Below are 13,769 nucleotides of genomic sequence, written 5' to 3'. Positions count from 1 at the left end.
CAGCAAAAGCGGAGCGGCGTGTGCCAAAGGCGCGAAAAGGGAGCGGAAGCGGGACACGGTCGAGATTGCGAACGCCGATCGGCCCGGGCGCGGCGGAGCGTATCTCCCCAAGATTGGCGTTGCTGCCCTGCGCTTACACGGTCCGCCCCGCACTCCCGTATCGAGCCCTTCCAGCCTTCGGAAAGTCGGAAGTTGACTCCGCCGGCGGCATTGTGCGGGGGCGGACCAGCAGCGAGCAGCAGCCCATACGAGAGCTCAGCTGACTGCGGACTTCGCCTATATACGCGCACCTGAGGTGTGCGGATGAAGCAGAGGAGGAAAACCGCCAAATTGCGGCTGCCCGCGTCGTGTCTCGGGCACAAGTTGCAGCTTTGCAACTCTTACGCAGCTTGCTCGAACTTTGATAGCATTGCAATGACTCTTGAGTGACAATAAGAAAGACGGGAAAATCGCTTGACGGAGGTTACAGCCGAAAGAAACAAGCAGACGATGGAAGGAACCTGCAACCTCTACCAGCACTCCGGGTGCTTGGCGAGGCCCATGGCTGTCTTTGGGTCGTACGGGAAACGCTTGGCCCAGTGGTCGGCGATCTCGTCGCGGCGAGCAACCCACGCGTCGGCGCCCTTGCCCTCGAGGTACTTGAGGAACTCCTCGAGCCAGTATAGCCGCCCGCCGTGACCAATGATGTGCGGGTGCAGCTGGATTGTCATCATCTTCGGCTCGCCGGCGGAGCCCTCGGCGTGCAGGACGTCGAAGGTGTCGCAGAGGTATTCAAAGTAGTGCTTGGGCGACGCCTGCGTATCGCCAAGAGTCAGCTACGGCTCAGTAAGAGGAAGCGGATCGTACGCACCCAGCCACTTCCAGAGTCGAGGAAGCGGAAGTCGCCCGTGTCGAGCGACATGGGAACGACGAGCAAGCCCTTGTCCTCCTTGCCGTCGAAAACCAGCGGCGACGGAACCCAGTACGGCAGCTCGTCGGCAGTGCTGTCCGAGGTGTAAGGTTGTGGGAAGCCGCGATCGGCATGTGCGCGGGTATAAAGCAAAGGCGAGATGTTGGAGCAGCGGTCGATGTTCCAGCCTGTTGGAAGCAAGTCAGCTCATGTATCAGCACGATCCGGCAGAGGTGCGCACCACGAGGAAGCGTTTTGTCGCCCGTGAGCGACTGCAGCGTGTCGATTGCCTCCTGGACGTGCGCGTCCTCAACCTCGGGCTCGACGCGGAGGTAGTCGATGTACCGCTTCGAAGCGCACGAGATCTCGTGGGGCGAGGCGACGAGCGGCTTGACCCAGTACGGCATCTTGGCGAGACCCTGGGTGCAGACGTTCCAAGTCGCCTTCCTGTTGTACTTGGCAAAGAGACGAAGGATGCGCGGCAGACCCTCGCGAGTGCCGTAGTTGTACGCCGACTCAAGCATCTCGAAGCGCTTGCCCTTGGGCTGCACGCGGATAGGAATGTCGGGGAACATCGTCTCTGCAGGATGTAATCAATCAGCGAGCTTCGCACAAGCGAAGAACAAGGTGGGCGCACCTCCGCCCTCGTCTCCGTTCTCCAGTGACCGCTCAGCGCCATAGGGCAGATTGAAGACGAACGAAACAGCGACCTTGGCCCCGCCGGGCCACTGTGGGTCAGGCTTGTTGAGCCCGTACCCGATGAACTCGCGGTCGATGCCCGGCAGGACGTCGGGGTCTACGAACGAGAGGGTGTCAGCCTTCGCGAAGGCTTGAGCGAGTTTCGAACAACGCACACTTGTCACCGGGAGCGAAGACCATCGTTCGTAGCAATGCAAAGGCGATCGTTGAAGCGCGATTAGGGAGACGAGCGGGAGAAGATGACGAGGAGCGGGCAGCAGAGCGCGGGCGAGGCGCACAAGCGCCGACAGCGGATGCTCTTATCTGAGCCACACGGAGCCATTGCGGGGCGGCACGACCACGCCGGCCGGAAGCGACAAGCGGAAGGGACGAGAGATCGGCCGAGTTGGTTCCGGCGCAGGTTGGCCCGCTGCCGCCTCCCTGCCGTCCCGCTAGCCCGTGCAAAAGCGCTTTGTGCTTATCTCGCTGCCTTGCTGTTGCCGGATCTCGCGTCCCCGCGTGCTCCCGCTTCCTGCTTCTCGCTCCTCCTCCTCCTCGCCTGCCCGCATCCTGCTGCGAATCGGCTCATACCCGCTCAAGCTTGCCCACTATGCCCTGGAACTGCACGCCCGAGACCAACACCGAGAACTACAAGGACTGCATCGAGGCGGAGCAGCGCGACTACGTTGGTTACGGCCTCGAGTCGCCCACTTTCACCTGGCCCGGCGGAGCTGTCGTTGCTGTTGCTTTCACGCTCAACTACGAGGGTGTGTTGGCTATTGACTCGCATGACTTGTGTGTCCGCTGACTGGTCTCCTGCCGTTACAGAGGGCGCCGAGTTCACCACCTGGAACGGCGACAACCGCTCGAACGAGTTCCTGGAGGAGCGCGCCTTCCACCGCGATCCGGTATACAACAAGCGCGACCTCGTCGTAGAGAGCGGCTTTGAGTACGGCATACGCAGCGGTCTTCCCCGGCTGTACAAGCTCTTCAAGGAGTTCAACTGGCCCATGACCATTTGGGCATGCTCGCGCGCTTTCGAGGTGACGGGCTTCTGGCCAAAGCTACTTGCCGACTCAGGCCACGAGATTGCCTGCCACGGCAACCGCTGGCGCGGAACCGCCGACCTGGCCGGTCCAGACGAGGAGGCGGAGCACGTTCGCAAGTCTTTCAGGCGGCTGCAGGACTCGACAGGACGCAAGGACGTGTACGTCAGTGCCTTTTGAGCGGTGTTCTACATCGAGACGCGTTGGAGCCCCTGTGCGCTGACGATCCTCATCCTCGTCCTCCGCTTGCCCACCTAATCCGGTGCTTTCGACGCCCTTAGTCCCACAGCCTTCTTCACCGGGAACGGCTCGACGTACCACCGCCACATCCGTGCACGCATCCACAAGGAGCTCGGCGTCCCGCTCCACTACAACTCGGACTCGTACGCCGGCGACTTGCCGTACTGGACTCCCGACCCCCTTGCGCTCGATGGCGAGCCGGACAATGGCCTTCTTGTGGTTCCGTACTCGCTCACAAATAACGATCATCGATTTGGTGTCAAGAATGCCGCCGGAACGTCTTCCGCGCGCGACTGGGCCGACCTGCTCATCGCCGACTTCGAGGTTCTTTACAACGAGGGTCTCGAGGGTCGCCCTAAGGTGTGCTTTCTCTGTCCAGTCACTCATTACATCTACTGAGCTGATTTCCGTTGCCCTCGCAAACGCGCAGATGATGACCGTTGCGATGCACAACCGCGTGCTCGGCAAGCCCGCCCGCGCTCTCGCCCTCCGCCGCGTCATGGAGCACATCGCCTCGAAGCCTAACGTCTGGGTGACGACGCGCTCCGAAATCGCCAAATTTTGGAAGGGAGAGTTCCCGTACAGCGAAGTTGGCGTGACGAGCAAGTTGCACGCTTAGAAGGTCCCGAAGTTGAAGCCCAGTTCGGTTGCACCGTCCGTTCTCCTATCCGTTCTGCTCACTGTGCGCATGTTCCGAAAGAGAATAGGTATGTGAGATGTGAGTGGCTCGGACAAGCACGCAGGAACGGCCCAGCACGAATGAGTGAGGCGGACGCGGCAGCACTCAAGACATCATGAGTCGCTGCGCAAGACTTCTTTGTAAGCTCTGGCCTTTGTCAGCGTAGAGTCAGTCGGGCCAGCGTAAAGGAATCGTGAAAGAAGGCCGGAGCCAACTTGAACTGCAGACCTTCTCACGCTGCCCTCGATCAAGATTGCCGGTCGAAAGGGGCTCGCGATGCACTGAGCAGAATTCCTGTCTACGCCTTCCAGTCGTGTGCACGCTCGTACTGATCTGCGACCTTTAGCAACGTCGCCTCGTCCCACATCTTCCCGACGAGCATCAATCCGCACGGCAGCTTGATGTCGGAATCGGTCGCTGAACGGATGTCGGCAGGCGAGGGAGGCGTGAATCCGACGGGGATTGAGAGTGCAGGATGGCCGGTCAGATTGAAAGCGGCAGTATTCGAAGTAATGCCGGCTGGAAGGGCTAGGCGTCAGTGAGCAGTCCACGTGAACTGGCGACGTGAGCACGCACGGGACACCTGCGTCCAAGCCAGCGGACCAGCCTCAGGTGGTGCATGGCGCCGAGCAGGCTGGTTGACCGTTGGCATCACGAGCACATCGACGTCGGCAAAGATGGCGTCGTAGTCGTCTTTGAGCTTGCGCGTGAGGTTCATTGCGCGGCCGTACGCGAGCGTATAGTTTGTCCAGCCGTATTCACTGCGTAGTGCACAGTCAGACACGACCCGATGTAGCGTCAATAGCGGTATTTACGCCGACATGCTCGTGCCCGTGACGTAGTACTTTGCCTTGTCGTACTTCTCCTGCGTCCACGGCAGCACCTTCTCGAAGTACTCGTTGATGTACACCTGCACAAAGCACAGTCAGTTGACGTAGGAACGCGTGAAATGCGGAAGTGACGCACGCCGCGGCGGCCGACTTGACGGCCCTGGCGAGTTTGACTGCTGGCAAACTTGTTGATGACGTGCGTCATGGCGTCTGTGAGCAAGTGACTTTGCAGCAATACGCGTGAGCCGCTTGCCTTGGCACTAGCTGAAACAGTCAGGACTTACAGAGGCACGGAGACTTCCTTGACCTCGGCACCGAGTTTGACGAGCTCGTCGACCGCGGCGCGCACGCAAGCATCGACATTCGGGTCGAGCGCCTTGTGCGAAAACCCTTCGACGAGAAGACCAACGCGCAACCCTTGCAGTGTGGCGTTACGCGAATCGAGGACGACTTGCGCGTACTTGGGGACGTCGGCAGGACGAGGGGCGCCGAGCTGGCGGTCGTCTAGCTCGTCGTATCCAGCCGTTGCTTCGAGTAGCAACGCCGTGTCCAGCGCCGTCCTGGCCATCGGGCCGACATGGTCGACGCCGGGTTCGGACGAGAGAACACCGGTGTAGGGCACGAGACCGAACGTCGGTTTCAGGCCTAGGCAACCGCAGAGGCTGGCGGGAATGCGGATAGAACCGCCCTGGTCGCCGCCAATACCCATGTCCACTAGCCCGCCGCCGATGAGCGCGCCGCACCCCGAAGAGCTACCGCCTGTTGAGAAGCCCTCGGCGTACGGGTTCTCCTTAGGCCCATACGGCGAGCTACTGAACGAGCCGGCGCCGTGCGAAAAGCTGTACACAAGACGTGAGCAGAGCGCAACAATGCGCAGACAGACGGGCGATGGACCCACTTCTCGCAAGCCGCCTTGCCCACGAATGTGGCGCCTGCTTCGAGCATTCGCGTCACGACCGTTGCGTCGATGCTCGCTGTCGATTTGAGCGTCAGCAAGATAGCATCGCATGGCAGCGGGATGTGGCCCACGCGTGAAGTCGGTGAAAGCGTCCGTGCCAAACAGTTGGCCGACGCCGGCAACGCATACCGTGTCTTTCACCGTGACAGTACGGCCCTTCAGCAGGCCCGTCTGTGCGCCTTCGATCGTCGCCTTCCACGCCCAGGCGCGGAGAGGGTTGTCGTCAGGCGAAGGAAGGTGGACATCGCGGCGAGGGAAGCGCTTGAGGTCGACCTCGGGCAAGTAGTCTGCGCTTGAGGAGTCAGACGAGGCTCTCATGATTGTCGAGGGAGACGGAACGCACCCGGCTGTGCGAGGATCGCCTGAGCCGCCCTATCAGTGCCCTGAAGCAAGGCGAGATAGTCCTCCTCGTGTCCCTCCGGAACGGTGAAGCCGAGACGAGCAGCGGCAGCAAGCACGTCCTTGGGCGTAGCGGACGGCACAGAGTCAGCGAGTGCGTGCGGCATAGCGGCGTGAGCAAGGCGAGATGGCGAAGGACAGACGGGAGCAGCGGAACGAGGCAAGCGGGCTCCGCCCGCGCTATCAGCGAAGCTCCGACGGCACTGAGAGCAAGCTTTCCGAAGGCTCTGCCGAGACGGCCCGCCCCGCACGGGGTCGAAACGGGCAGCGCGCAAAACTCGCCCGCGATGCGGACGAGTGGGCCGGCGAGATATGCGTCGCGCCGCAGATGCCGAACTCAAGCGACCCGACTCGAGTAAGGCTTGTCGTGCTCTGAAGCAGCCCAGCATGACCGCGAGAGACGACGCGAGCAGCGACAAGACGCGGGTCGAGGAGGGACCCTCTCCTTCGCACACGAGGCTCGCCTCGACCTCTGCGGGCGATGTCGTCCCTGCGTCGGCCTCAAGCTCGAAGCTCTCGCTGCCAGATGAACAGCCGCCGCCCTACTCGATCTTCTCGGGGCGAGCCAAGTGGGCTGTCGTCGGGCTTGTGATGATCGCCGGCATCTTCAGGTGAGCAAGCCCCACGCCAGTCCGACGAGCGCAGTACTGACACCGAAGTAAATAGTCCGCTGAGCGCCAACTCATACTTCCCGGCGATTCCGTCTGTGGCGGAAGACCTGGGCGTTTCTGTCCAGAGTGCGCTCGCTCGCTCCACGGTCCGACGGAACCGCTCACTTCCGTGCGGATTTTCTAGACATCAATTTGAGTGTAACCCTCTTCATGGTTGTACAAGGGATCTCGCCGACGCTCTGGGGCGCGACTTGCGACGTGATCGGTCGCCGTCCGGTGTACCTCATGTGCTTCACCATGTATGTCTCTCGCTGCCTCGTCCTTCCTCCGAGGCTCACTGGTCCCGTTTTCTGTGCAGCTATATCGCGACGTGTCTCGGGCTAGCCTTCACGCAGACGTACTGGCTGCTCATGCTCCTGCGATGCCTGCAAGCGGCTGGATCCGCGTCGGTTGTCGCCCTCGGCGCCGGGACCATTGGAGACCTAGCGCCTCCCAAGGAGCGCGGAGGCTACATGGGCATTTACAGCCTGGGCGCCATGCTCGGTCCCTGCATCGGTCCGCTCGCAGGCGGCCTTCTCGCGGACCGCTGGGACTGGCACGCGATCTTCTTTTTTCTGGCTGCGTTTTCCGCTGTCGTCTTCTGCGTCATGCTCTTGGCGTTGCCTGAAGTACGTCCCGCGCTCGCTGCAGAGCGTGCACTAGGACTCACACTCACTTCTTGCCACGCAGACTTTGCGATCGATGGTCGGGAACGGCTCGATCCCGCCTACGCGCCTCGTGAATCGTTCCTTGGTCTCGGTCTGCCTGGCACGACGGCAGCAAACCTCACAAGTACCGGCAGCAACGCTTCCGCCTCGCCCGCGTCGTTCCATCAACCCTTTCGCCTCGCTCGTCATGCTCAAGGAGCTCGACGTCTTCCTCCTCCTCATCTTCAACGCCATCGTCTACTCGCTCTTCTACGCGAGCACTACCTCGTTCTCGCCGTCGGTCAAAGCCAAGTATGGCCTCTCCGAAAGCGCGCTCGGACTGTGCTATCTTGCGAACGGTGGCGGCATGATCTGCGCGTCAGCCTGCAACGGTCCTCGGCTCAATCGCGACTACCGCGTCGTCGCTCGGAGGTACGAGGAGCAGGCTGCCGAGCGTGGCGAGAAGGTCAAGGAATCGCAGGACCTGAACGATCTCGGCGACTTCCCGATTGAACACGCGCGGCTGCGCTCGTTGCGTACTTCAAAAGCTTACTCTCATCCTCCTCATGCTGTAACACTGACTAGCTGGGTGTGCAGCCTACTCGTTCGTGCTCATGCTCGTCGTGTCCATCGTCTACGGCTGGACCGTCGAAAAAGGCGTACACCTGAGCGTCCCGCTCATCTGCCAATTCGGTTCCGGCTTCGCGTCGATGACGCAGTTCACGAGCATCAGCACCCTTCTCATCGACCTCTTCCCCAAATCGTCGGCCTCGGCGACTGCGTCAAACAATCTTGTCCGCTGTCTTATGGGCGCAGGCGCGACGGCCGTGATCGACCCCATCATCGCTCGCATGGGCAATGGTGCGCGCTTTCTGCGCCATAACTCAGTGGCGCAAGTCTTAGCTGACTCTGCCGCTCAACAGGCTGGGCCTTTACGATGCTCTCACTCATCACGCTCGCATCAGGCCCGCTCCTACTCATTGAATGGCGCAAGGGCATGTCCATTCGACACAAGCGAGCAGCAAGGCTTGCGAGGGCTGAAGCCGCAAGGGAGGCCAAGGAGGCGACACGGCTACAGGCGAAGGAGGAAAAGGTGTAGACTGACTACCGTGCGCAGATTTCTGTTAGTCCTTTCAGTCGGACATACGGAGAGCACGAACGTGTGTGTGCATGACGAACAAGAAAGGCAGATAGCTACAGAGCACGATGCGAAGACGACAACAGATTAAATGCGCTATGGACGAAGCAAAGTGAGAAAGATACAGATGCTCCTCCAAGCTCAGATCACGGGCAGGTACCTCATCTCGCTCGGGACGCTCCCGCTCCTGTGCCTCTCCCTCCTGACAAGCCCGTCCCTCTCGCCCGCCGGCCCATCTTCCTGCGCCAGCACCCTCAGGCTGCGCGGCACCGCACTCGTCCGCGTCGGCGGCGGTTGCTTGACGAGCTTGTGCCCCGCGCTTATGTTGCTCGACGGGGCGTGGTGAACCCCGGACCGCGAACCGACGCTCTGCGAGTGGTACGACGCGCGCCGATTCTCTCCCCCACTGCCGGCGCCGGTTCGGCTCCCGCCGCTGCTCGACGAGCCGCTTTCGGCGCTCCCGCGCGAGTGAGTGAGCTGCAGCGGCGGCGCCGCTGGTGCGGCCGGTGTAGGTGCTGATGCGGTGGATGAGCGCCGAAGACGGCGCAGCCGGTCGCGGAGCCGGTCGACGAGGCGGGCGTTCTGCTCCTCCGCGCCGACCACGGCAGTAGCCCGAGGCTCGCCTACGCGCTGAGGAGCCGACGGTGCGGGACGCAGAGGGCGCGGCGGAGGTGGACGAGCACTCTGCTGCTGGTGGTGGTATTGCCGCTGCTGCTCGGCAGCCTGCTCCTCTCGCTCGCGCTCGCGCTCCTGTGCCGCTTGCGCCAGCGCAGTGATCGCGTCCGCCAGCTGGCGCATGGCGGGGTAGCCCTCGTCCTTGCCGCCGACGCCGAGCGGCGGCGGTAACTGCGCGGGCTGCGTCGCGCGCGCGATACCCGCGAGGTGCCGCAGCGTGTAGAGCTGGATTGCGAGGCTCGAGAGGCGCGTCGGTAGGTGCAGCAGGTCGGGGAGGTGGAACGTCAGGAGCGGAGGTGCCGTCGATGCGAGAGCGCGCGCCTTGCCCTTGCCCTTGGCATCGGCTTCGGCATCTGCGCGGACGACTTCGAGCTCTTTGTGGGCCGAGAGACGCGCGAGCGACAGCTGCGGGTCGACGAGCGCAAGCACGAGGCGCAACACGGGTAGGCCCTCGTCGTCCGGGCGGAACTCGAGCCTCGCCGTCGCGGCGCAGCGGCCGGCGCGCGCCTGCTCGAGGTCGGCGCGCGAGGCGACGAGCGTCGTGTCGCCGTGCCACATGAGCGCGCGCACGAGCGCGACCCACGAGCGCGCCTCGATCGCCCAGGTGTCGTGCTGCGCCCGCGACAGCTCGACCCGCTCGGGGACGGCGCCTGCGCTGCTGAGCCCGTCTTCGGGGCACGCGTGCGCGAGGTGCGCCGCGCAGGCCGACGGGAAGCCAAAACGTAGGCCGTCTTCGTGCGAGACGTGCGCCGCCGCAGCGGCGACGAGCTGGTCGACCGCTGCGGAAGGGTCCGCGCGAGGCGTCACCGTGCCCGTCTCGTCGGAAGAACCGAGCGTCCTCCCGCCCTCGTCGCCGTCGCGCCCGTTGGTCGACGCAAACCAGTCACCTTCCGGCATCGTCGCGATCCCCGCCGGCGCTGCAGCCACGCTGGTCCGCGCGAGGGACTCGTCGCTGCCGAGCGACTCGGGGAAGCTCACCGCGCGTGCGCTGTGCCCGTCGTCGCCAGCCTCGTCAACAGACGAAGAGCTCGCCGCGTCGGCGGCACCGTTGATGACCGAGCTCGCGGGCTCAGTGAGCTCGTCGATGGCGCTCATGCTCCTGCCCGCATAGGCCGAGACGCCCGTCAGGCCCGCGGGGTAGACGGGGATGTCGTCGAGCCAGAGGACCGCGTCGCCTTCGTGCTCGGCGACGTCCGCATCGGGCGCAAGGCCCGAGTATGCCGACGAGCCCGAGGCGGACGAGCTCGCCGGCGTGGTCGTCTCGAGGGACGACTGCCGCGACGTCGACGGCGAAGGGTCCGTCCCGTCCGGGTTGCGCACCTCGAGGGGCGAGAGCGGCGCGTCGCTCTCGGACGACGCAGTCGACGACGGCGTCGTCGAGCCCGCCGAGCCGGTTTCGGGCGGGCCCGACTCGACGCTCACGCGCCGGCTGCGCTCGCCCGACCCCAGCCCCGAACCGGGTGCGAGCGAGCTGGTCGAGAGGCGCTCGTACTCGCGCGAGAACCGGCGATTCGAGCTGTGCAGCGAGCCGCTCGGCGTGAGGTACGGCAGCTCGATCGGCGAACCCGAGTGCTCTTGCCGCACGGAGTCGACCGCTTGCGAGTGCGGGAAAGGGTGCGGAGCGAGTGTTGCCGACGAGGGAATCTGGGGCGTCTCCGGCGGAGTAGGCGGGAGGCGTGGACTCTTCTGCTGCTGCTGCTGCTGCTGCTGTTGCGGCGCGGGAGGCGGAGGCGGCGGAGCGCGCGATGGCTTCGCCGGCTGAACGACCGGTGCGAGGTTCGAGAATGGTAGTGTCTCGGGCGCAGTTCGGTACGTCGCTGTCGTGCGTGCCGACTCGGCCGCGGGCGGGGCAGGCGGCGGACGAGTAGGGACCGGCGGGGCCGTGTGGAGCGCGGCGCCTGCGAGTGGTGGTGACGACGGCGGCGAGGCGCTCGAGAGCTTGGAGGCGAGAGGCGGGCGGAGCCACGAGCGGCGTCTCTCTTTGCGAGTGGCCGGTGCGGCGTCGGCGACCTGCGCCAGCGAAGAAGCGGAAGTCGGCGCAGTAGTCGGCGCAGTCGTTGGTGTCGAAGCGTTGCCCACGCCGTGATGCTCCTCGCTGCTGCTGGTAGGTGCACTGCTGAGCTCGCCTCCCTCGCCGCTCGAGCCCGAAGCGGCGGCAGCAGCAGCAGCGAGCGACTGACTCCGCCTCAGTGCCTCCTCCATCTCGAGCCTCTCGATCCTGTCGCGCTCGTCCTCCTCCTCGCGCGAGATCCGGATCGCCAGCGCAAGCATCTCCATCTCGCGCTGCTCGTCGTCCCACGCGCTGCCCGCGCCGGGCGGGAGTGCCGGCCGGCCCTGCGGGTGCTCGCGCTGCTTTTCCGACGGGTAGGCCGACGCGGCGAGTTCGGCGGCGGAGAACGAGGGGAGCGACTGTGAGCGCGGGCGGTACAGCGTGCGCTCGGGAGGCGGCGAAGTCGGCTGCTGCTGCTGCGAGGCGGCGAGCGCGGCAGCGAGGTCCGACTGCTCCTGCGCTGCGACGAGGTGCTGCCGCGCGAGCTCGTCGTCCTGCGACTGCTGCAAAACCTCGCGCAGCTCGACGTCGCTCTGCGTGTACTCCTGCCGAGGGCAAAGAGGGTCAGATTCGCAGTCGGCGAGCACAAAGCAAGAAAGACGACGCACTTGTCGCCGTTCGCGCTCTTCGCGCAAGCTTGCCTCCATGGCCCGCGCCAGCTCGTCCTCTTCGTCATGAGCGTCTGGTGCTGCTGCAACGGGCTCCTCGACCTTGTTGTTCGTCTGCGGGTGCGGGTGGGGCGGGAAGTGCGGCTGGGCGATTTCGGGCGAGAGCGGGGGCGAGGGCGGGAAGGGAGCTCGGGGGTGCGTCTGCGTGGGCTTGGTAATCGTCGCGTAGAGGCCTGGGTGCGAATGGGTGGGCTCGGGTGCGGCGGGGCGGAGGGCGGGTGGCAAGTGGGGCGGCGGCGGAGGCTGCATGACGGAGTGCGATCTGCGTCAAGGGCAGACTCGAAGCGGGCGAGGGCAGTCGAGACGGACCTGTGCGTCGTTGGGGTGGGCTGCGCGGTCCCACTCTTCCTGGACGAGGCGCTTGAGCGAGTGCGCTGCGTCTGCGAAGTGGTGCCGGGTCGAGGGGGTCGCCGACGAGGGGCTGAACGGCGGGCGAGTGCCAGCGTGGGCGGGATAGCCCGAGGAAGGTGCCATTCTGTGCTGGACACCAGTGCTCTTGCTTCTAGCGCGAGTGTGTGGACGGCGAGAGGGGCGAGGAGCGGAAGGAGGAGAGCGAGGCGGTGCACGGCAACCTGCTCTCGTCTTGCTCGCAGAGTGGAGAGACGAGTATGGCAATGTCGCGACTACCATTTACAGAGTCTGTCATACTAGCCCAACCCTCCCCCGGCCGAGTCGACGCAGTGTCTCGGAAACTCAGCAAAGCTCGCCTCACGCCGCTGCGACCCCCGCTCGCCTCGCCCGCTCCCGCCCGCCTCGCGCCCTCCCGAGCTCTCTCCTCTCCACGCCAGCACTCATGAGCTCTCGCGGTGGTTTCCGCGGCGGTCGCGGCGGCGGTGACCGCGGTCGCGGCTCGTTCCGAGGTGGTCCCGGTCCGTCGCCATCTCCAGCCCCCCGCCCGCCCTCGTCGCTCCCCCTGCGAGCGCTGCGTGCAGTCTGACGGCTTAGACTGACCCGTCTTGCTCTTTCTCAGGCGGTCGTGGCGGCCGTGGCGGTGGACGCGGCGGCTTCGGTGGTCGCGACGATGGCCCCCCTGCAGAGGTCGTCGGTGCATCTCTCCCCCTTGTCTGAGGGCCAGGTCGAGCGCAGTCTGACACGACCGCACGAGCAGAGATCGGCACCTTTGTCCACGCCGTCGAGGGCGAGATGCTCTGCGCCTCGTCGCTCCCCTCCAAGGTCCGCCTTGCCCTGCCTTCCCTCTCCCTTGCTCACCCCGCGCTGACTCGCGCGCGTGCGTACCCAGGTCCCCTACTTTAACGCGCCGATCTACCTCCCGACCAAGGCCCCCATCGGCAAGGTCGACGAGATCCTCGGGCCCATCAGTGCGTTTCATCCTCTTTCGCATCTGCACGCGACACCTTGCTTACCGAGTCTCGCTTTCCTTTGCACTCGCCACCTGGGTTCACCTCACTCTGCACATTCCTCTGCGCTCGTCCGTCTACCGCTCCCCCGCCCCACGCCCTGCACCGCCCTCTCGCACCTCCTACTTGGGCACCGCAACTCTCCTTCGCTCCCTCTCCGACCCCTCCCCTCACTCGCCCAACAGACGAAGTTTACTTCACGATCAAGCCCTCGTCGGGCATCGTCGCGACATCGTTCGCCGCGGGCGACAAGGTGTGCATCTCGACCGACAAGCTCCTCCCGATCGAGCGCTTCCTCCCGCAGCCCAAGGCCCCCGCCGGCCCCAAGGCCAAGAAGAAGCGCGGCGGCGCGGCGGGCCCCGGTGGACGCGGCGGCATGCGCGGCGGTGGAGGGCGCGGCGGGTTTGGAGGAGGAGGGAGGGGGAGGGGCGCACCGAGGGGCCGCGGCGCACCGGGCGGGAGGGGCGGGTTCGGCGGCCGTGGCGGCGGCGGTGGTGGTGGAGGGCGCGGTGCGCCGAGGGGCCGCGGGCGGGGCGGGTACTAGAGCGCGTGGCCGCTCTCGTGTCCTTTTCGCTTTCCCTGCCCTACCTGCCTACCCTTGTTTTCTGTTCCCGCTAGTCCACTTGCGCGATTTGGCTCGTCATTCTCTGTATTTCTACGCGCTTCCATCCCATCCCGTTCACGTGGCGAGCAGGGAGCGAGTGCTGTCTTCCCCTCGGCGCTGTTCGCCCGAGTTCGAGATTCGTCGGTCTCTTAACATCGAACACTTCGACTTCGGGCTGTCTCGGGCGCATCAACGATCATCGAAATGCGTGAGAAGTGATCGGGGTGTGGAGCGAAGGCTGTGAAGAGGAGACATGCGAT

The 13,769-nt window shown here is 64.7% G+C and overlaps 6 protein-coding genes across 6 annotated transcripts; 3 read left to right on the top strand and 3 right to left on the bottom strand.

Annotated features, from left to right (window-relative positions):
- Positions 1 to 509: 509 nt before the first annotated feature.
- On the bottom strand, positions 510 to 1,768 carry JCM10292_004023 (uncharacterized protein; the record flags this gene model as incomplete). Its single annotated transcript, XM_076649216.1, has 5 exons — positions 510 to 794; positions 851 to 1,077; positions 1,131 to 1,469; positions 1,527 to 1,685; positions 1,744 to 1,768. 5 exons carry the CDS (start codon positions 1,766 to 1,768, stop codon positions 510 to 512), a joined length of 1,035 nt encoding a protein of 344 aa, XP_076505226.1.
- A 409-nt stretch (positions 1,769 to 2,177) lies between these two features.
- On the top strand, positions 2,178 to 3,472 carry JCM10292_004022 (uncharacterized protein; the record flags this gene model as incomplete). Its single annotated transcript, XM_076649215.1, has 4 exons — positions 2,178 to 2,334; positions 2,396 to 2,774; positions 2,895 to 3,213; positions 3,284 to 3,472. The coding sequence occupies 4 exons, from the start codon at positions 2,178 to 2,180 to the stop codon at positions 3,470 to 3,472; spliced, it is 1,044 nt and encodes a 347-aa protein (XP_076505225.1).
- A 358-nt stretch (positions 3,473 to 3,830) lies between these two features.
- On the bottom strand, positions 3,831 to 5,826 carry JCM10292_004021 (uncharacterized protein; the record flags this gene model as incomplete). Its single annotated transcript, XM_076649214.1, has 8 exons — positions 3,831 to 4,051; positions 4,109 to 4,293; positions 4,348 to 4,442; positions 4,499 to 4,586; positions 4,647 to 5,201; positions 5,261 to 5,336; positions 5,392 to 5,607; positions 5,664 to 5,826. The coding sequence occupies 8 exons, from the start codon at positions 5,824 to 5,826 to the stop codon at positions 3,831 to 3,833; spliced, it is 1,599 nt and encodes a 532-aa protein (XP_076505224.1).
- Positions 5,827 to 6,106: 280 nt separating this feature from the next.
- Positions 6,107 to 8,115, top strand: JCM10292_004020 (MFS transporter; the record flags this gene model as incomplete). Its single annotated transcript, XM_076649213.1, has 7 exons — positions 6,107 to 6,330; positions 6,386 to 6,456; positions 6,515 to 6,629; positions 6,689 to 6,998; positions 7,060 to 7,552; positions 7,614 to 7,877; positions 7,940 to 8,115. 7 exons carry the CDS (start codon positions 6,107 to 6,109, stop codon positions 8,113 to 8,115), a joined length of 1,653 nt encoding a protein of 550 aa, XP_076505223.1.
- A 180-nt stretch (positions 8,116 to 8,295) lies between these two features.
- Positions 8,296 to 12,021, bottom strand: JCM10292_004019 (uncharacterized protein; the record flags this gene model as incomplete). Its single annotated transcript, XM_076649212.1, has 3 exons — positions 8,296 to 11,424; positions 11,488 to 11,790; positions 11,857 to 12,021. The coding sequence occupies 3 exons, from the start codon at positions 12,019 to 12,021 to the stop codon at positions 8,296 to 8,298; spliced, it is 3,597 nt and encodes a 1,198-aa protein (XP_076505222.1).
- A 319-nt stretch (positions 12,022 to 12,340) lies between these two features.
- Positions 12,341 to 13,449, top strand: JCM10292_004018 (H/ACA ribonucleoprotein complex subunit GAR1/NAF1; the record flags this gene model as incomplete). The annotated part of the gene is made up of 5 exons (XM_076649211.1): positions 12,341 to 12,416; positions 12,518 to 12,592; positions 12,656 to 12,720; positions 12,788 to 12,866; positions 13,091 to 13,449. 5 exons carry the CDS (start codon positions 12,341 to 12,343, stop codon positions 13,447 to 13,449), a joined length of 654 nt encoding a protein of 217 aa, XP_076505221.1.
- Positions 13,450 to 13,769: the final 320 nt, after the last annotated feature.

The sequence above is a fragment of the Rhodotorula paludigena genome (genome assembly GCF_050403205.1).
Source record: "Rhodotorula paludigena JCM10292 DNA, Rt_paludigena_JCM10292v1_ctg22, whole genome shotgun sequence".
Classification (NCBI taxonomy): Eukaryota; Fungi; Basidiomycota; class Microbotryomycetes; order Sporidiobolales; family Sporidiobolaceae; genus Rhodotorula; species Rhodotorula paludigena.
Note: the sequence above shows the minus strand (reverse complement) of the source record. Positions and strands in the feature narration are given on the sequence as shown.